General features: G+C 42.5%; 1 protein-coding gene across 2 annotated transcripts; it reads right to left on the reverse strand.

Annotated features, from left to right (window-relative positions):
- Positions 1 to 191: 191 nt before the first annotated feature.
- On the reverse strand, positions 192 to 4,599 carry ndufa9a (NADH:ubiquinone oxidoreductase subunit A9a). 2 transcript variants are annotated; one of them, XM_020103597.2, is made up of 11 exons: positions 4,461 to 4,599; positions 3,570 to 3,743; positions 3,207 to 3,304; positions 2,985 to 3,076; positions 2,705 to 2,846; positions 2,072 to 2,174; positions 1,757 to 1,827; positions 1,569 to 1,645; positions 1,095 to 1,190; positions 586 to 652; positions 192 to 469 (listed from the first exon to the last, which is right to left on the reverse strand). In XM_020103597.2, exons 1-11 carry the CDS (start codon positions 4,513 to 4,515, stop codon positions 299 to 301), a joined length of 1,146 nt encoding a protein of 381 aa, XP_019959156.1. In that variant the 5' UTR covers positions 4,516 to 4,599; the 3' UTR covers positions 192 to 298. The 2 variants fall into 2 exon arrangements, with proteins under 2 accessions (XP_019959156.1, XP_019959158.1); XM_020103599.2 differs by having other exon boundaries at positions 3,570 to 3,767; positions 4,461 to 4,572.
- Between the last annotated feature and the right edge of the window lie 630 nt (positions 4,600 to 5,229).

Below are 5,229 nucleotides of genomic sequence, written 5' to 3' on the forward strand. Positions count from 1 at the left end.
AACTCCCATCATGCAACTCAGCCTCTGAGTGAGACTGATTGAGAGACTTCACAGCCCTTAAGATTCTCAGAGATCTACATGACTGACATATGTTCAGAGGAGGAACATTAATCAATCATGTCTTCAGAGGTTCTGTCATCGTAACATCACATCTAATGACAATCACATGAAAAACAGTCCAAACAAGGAAATTCTTAAAGGATCATTTTTTATTTACATACAGAATATAGTTACTGACAATAGCAGAGGTACCGACATCCTCTGACTGCCGGAGCGATAGTGACGTTTCTCAACAAGTTTAATAGTTGACAGTTTTGGCTGGCTTCGCATCGTCCAGGTCAGCTTCCAGGTAACGGAATCGGCGATGACGACGCAGAATCTCGATCGCCTTTTGTTCTACAGTCGAAGGTGTGATCCCGAGATCCTCCAGACCAGGAAGTCCTGGGTACTTCATGTCTGTTATGTGAAACTGGAAGAAAAAAAGTGCAGCAGAGAATTACAGTCTGTGCGCTTGTTAACTAGAATAAGCAGAAATATCAATAATGCAAGAAGAAGCTCCACAATCCAAAGTCGTGGTTTTCTCACCCTGTCGATTTTGTCTGGGCTCGTCCAAGGCTCAAAAGGATTCATTGCAAAAAAATGAGCAGCGAGACTGAAAAGAAACGACAGTGACAATGATGTTAGTCACAACTGTACCTTAAAGACACCATATAAAGGGTTTGATTACTAAGAACTCAGTGTTTCTGTAACTTCAATTTGTGTTCAGTCAGCAACAAGCACACCACAAACATGAGGCCACAGATTAAAACAGTATCTGCCACGAACGACTGTGGAAAACACAGTCGGGTATCATTGAATTCTTTTCCAGACATCTTCTTTCTGTCATCTCTATTACACAGAAGAGGATTTTTCAGTAGAAAACACTGACGAACAGGCTGGCTGTGAGTCAGGTGGTAGAGCGGGTTGAAAACCCCTGTGGTTTGATCCCCGGTTCTCCCAGTCTGGCTGCTGAAGTGTCCTTTGGCAAGACACTGAACCACAAATTGCCCCTGACAGTTGTGCTGTCAGAGTGCGAATGATGTTGGGGAACTTACTGATAGAAAGGACGGGGCAGAGGGTAGGGCACAAAAGGTCTGTGTGCCACAGCGTAGATGTACTCCACCAGGTCATGAAGGACGTAACGGTTCGGGCTTCAAAGAAAAGACAAAAACAATCTGTTAAAGAAAATCACAGTTTAAATCTGTGCTCACAAGTGTTTTTTTTCCTCTTTCCTCCAGATAAACACTTCTATCTGCTTCTCCAGGGACTCTGGCCTCCTTAGGTTGATTGGAGACTCTAAATTGGCCATTGGTGTGAGAGTGAATGTTTATGTGTCTGTGTATGTCAGCCTTGTGATGAACTGGCAACCGGTCCAGGGTGTAACCAATGTCCGCAGAGATTGGCTCCAGCTCCACCTGTGACCCTCATATGATAGGCTGTATAGATAATGGATGGATGGATAACTTGTGCGATTCCTTTTAATATCACGAGTATTTGATGAACCTGAAGGAACAAGTTTTCAAACCTACCCAACGAGTGCGTAGGTCTTTCCATTAGCATCAGGGTCTCTAACAGCATTGAGGATGGCCTTGGCCACATCTACCACCTGAGGAAGGAGATCAGTTTAGTTTAGTTCAGTTTAGAGTCCAAAAGAAATGTCATGTCCTTCAGACTTGGTCAACATGTTACAGAAGACACAGCAACACACAACCCTTACATAAACAGGCTGCTTCACCGTCTTCTTCCCCATGGAAATAAGTGGAACAGCGTTGCCAAACCAGCGCATATCTGAAACAGGATTTAAGCCAAACATGAAACTTTCAGCGGGTAGTCTAGTTAGCTGGCTAACTCTGAGAAGTGGAGGGAGTTTTTTTTTTTTAACTCTAGAACACTAATCAAAAAATGTGAAATGGTTCTGCTATATGCTTGTAAAACTTGATGAAGAGATGACAATGAACTAAATACGCAGCACAACTGAGGTTGAGAATCAACAGAAAACTGATCTCAGTCTCCAAAACAAACAAGTTCTTACTTGCGTAGTAGTTAAAGAATCTGTCCTCTCTCCCATAGATCTCAGACGGCTTCATGATGATTGCGTCAGGGAACTCGTCTCTCACTGCGTTCTCTCCTACAGCCTGTGGTAAAGGAACATTACACACAATGATCACCTGCATTTAAACATGTGAACCTTCTTCAAATGTTAATGTAGCCAGCACATGATTCAAGATTAATAGTTATCAGAATCAGGTTTATTGTTAAGTAAGTTTACACATACATGGAATTTGCTGTGGTGTGTTTGTGCAAATATAGAAAATAGGAAAAAAAATAAAATAGAAAAATAAAATATTAAAATAAGTAAGAAGACTGGGGGGGACGATTTTCAAGTCTCTATTTTTTTGGCCGTCTCCACACAAACCAAAAGTTGTTCTATAGGGTGAGCTGCATCTCTCTTTAAGGGACTCTTTAACCTTCATAGTAGTGTAGGTGCCAGGCATAAACATAGCAAAAGTGATGCACTTTAAAACTAAATCATATTAGTGTGGATGAAGCCTAAAAGTACCTGAACAGACAAACAGCAAACACATCAGCTCTAACACAACACTATGACAGACAAACATATGTCGGGTTAGGGATCGACCGTGCATTATGCAGAGAAACAGCCCACCTTGTTCCTCAGGTACTTGGATTGGCTGCGTATGTCAGCGTTGAGGTGAGACATGTGGACGAATTTTGTGATGCCGGCCTCTCTGGCTGCCTTGGCAATCTGCTGAGGGATGGACACGAAGACATCGTCGAAGCTATAGTTCCTTCAAACAAAAAGAGAGAAAAATGCTGTGATTGTTTACTTATAAATCACAAGGTGAAACAACACAGTCATGCAACGTGTGACACACATTGTATCGTGGTGGGATAGGATTAAAAAATAAATTCTTCTGCTCTAATACCTCGTCTCCCACTCTCTGCCCACCAGGTTGATAACCACGTTAGAGTTCTCCAAAGCACGTTTGATGGAGTCTTTGTTCCTAGCATCCCACTCCTGCAACAAGAAGGAACAGAGACACCACATTTACATTTTATTCAAGGCTCTTAAGTGCTTGATTTCACCACCGAGAAGTATTTCTACAACAAATTCTGTGACGTCTGAGAAATGTGTCTGAAGTGCTCACCATGAAAATGACTTGTCCAAGATCACCCATGGGCCTGAAGTACATGAGGTCATACTGATCACAGCGGTGCGGGATTATAATCTGAGAGCCAATCCGACCTGCAAATCATCATTAGATACAATCACCTCTCTGCACCATCGATTCAACAAGAAAAAAAAACTTGCACACGATTAATTAATTCAAATTCAAGATAACAGAACAAAAACGGATCACCACATTTCCCTAAACAGATCAACCAATTATACTGAGACAGTAATTAAATATCAAAACTCTGTCCACAAGCCCCATCTCTGGTTTTCTGAATAGTAAGAATATGTGTGTGCACAGTTTAACATCATTATAATGCTGTATTTTTAAACTCACCCAGCCTGTTGACGACATATCGACCCAGGAACCCTGTGGCACCGAACACCGTGGCTGATATTCCACTAGAAGAGGAGCGCCCTCCTTTCCCTTTTGGAATGACTGCATGGTGCAGCTTCCTCTGCTGACCCGTGGAGACGCAGGCGGCTGACAATACAGCAGGGGAGCAGCTACCTATTGAAAGGAGAGGAACACAGGCTGCGTACAGTCAGGATGATCATGTAGGATAGCACAAAATACAGTCCTCACAACATGGAGCTGACACTCTGGATTGTACTGTTGGGTATTCTATTATCAAGGAGGCACAACATCTGCTTAGTCATGTAAAAACCTAGTTAATCACACAAACATGAAGAATCGTTGCAGCCATCATCCTGCAGATACTGAGACGGAGCCTCAGGTGATTTTCTCATCGAGCATCAGAATGAAGAAGAAATATGAAGTGTTACGAATCTTGGAGCCAGACGAGCCAGTCTGAACCTTTTCTGAAATTGTGGAACTTCAGGGATTTTCACAGACAACTGTCATCAGAGTTCACTTATGTGTTGTGAGTGTCTCTAACACACGTCACGTCACTGTGGCCCAGCGGAGATGACACTGACCAACACTCAGATAAACGTAACGCTTTCCCCCTCAGTAATAGTTCCACATATCGATGCTAGCCCTCAGCTGACGCGGTGAATTAGCCTGAAAGTACTGGACAGGTCCAAATATGAGCTAGTAGCTAGCTGAGGTGCTAGCAGGTGTTTATCCGGTTAGCAAGGTCACTGGATCCGTGTGCTCGGCGTGAACATGAGGCGCAGATGCGACCACACAGACGAACAGACATGCTCTATTATCCTCTGACACACACTTCTACACGAGCGCAGGCGACGTTCAGCTGTTACTCACTGGAAATCTTTGGAAGGACATTAGCAGAGCGGCTAACCAGCACCGTGGCCGCCATCTTCCCGACTACGGCGTCTCGTGCGGACCAAACCACGAGAAACGTCCACAAGGCGCTGAACAGAGGCGCAAACAAAAAATAGAAGTTTTTCAATGTTTCAAATGTTTCCACACTTTTCAAAATACGAAACACAAGACATCTGTATTTGAAAATGGGTGGTCTTTACACAACTACTTAATCGTTTATAATATAATACAATTATATTTATATTGTGTTTCTAAAGCTCTACTATTTAATATTTCAGCATGATGGTTATTAGATAGTTCTTGAAAAATGATTATTATCCTTTTTTCTTCACTTGGAGTGTTAATGTAGCGTCATTTATTAACCTGTAATTTTTTTATTGAATTGAATTTTGTATCTGAACTGTGGCACTTCACTGTAGACTGTAGGCTCAGGCATCGTCTTGTAGTTCATTCATACGTGTTCATAGTCAGAGCATCCTGAGGTCCAGGGGACACCTCCTGTGTCGGAGGCCTGTCCATACCTGGTTCTAGGCTTCATTATTTCTTTAATAGCCAATTTTGTTAAATTAAACTAACCTGTCTCACGATGATGTAACCCAGCTCATGTTCCCTATCGGTGGGTGGACAATCTAAGCTTGGTGAATTCTGCTTCACAATGATGTCAATGTGCCAAACAGGCCTCTGTTTCATTCAGACACATAAACACAACTATGAGGATACAATATAAAATGAAATATATAAACACAAG

The sequence above is a fragment of the Paralichthys olivaceus genome, chromosome 7 (assembly GCF_024713975.1).
Source record: "Paralichthys olivaceus isolate ysfri-2021 chromosome 7, ASM2471397v2, whole genome shotgun sequence".
NCBI classification, from domain to species: domain Eukaryota; kingdom Metazoa; phylum Chordata; class Actinopteri; order Pleuronectiformes; family Paralichthyidae; genus Paralichthys; species Paralichthys olivaceus.

Bases quoted from the DNA above. Each gene is read 5' to 3' on its own strand.
- ndufa9a (XM_020103599.2), bottom strand. From the start codon at position 4,515: ATGGCGGCCACGGTGCTGGTTAGCCGCTCTGCTAATGTCCTTCCAAAG. The intron at 2,175-2,704 runs GTGGGCTGTTTC...CCTTTACCACAG, and splicing joins CCAAGTACCTGAGGAACAAG to GCTGTAGGAGAGAACGCAGT. The intron at 470-585 runs GTGAGAAAACCA...TTTTTCTTCCAG, and splicing joins GCCCAGACAAAATCGACAGG to TTTCACATAACAGACATGAA.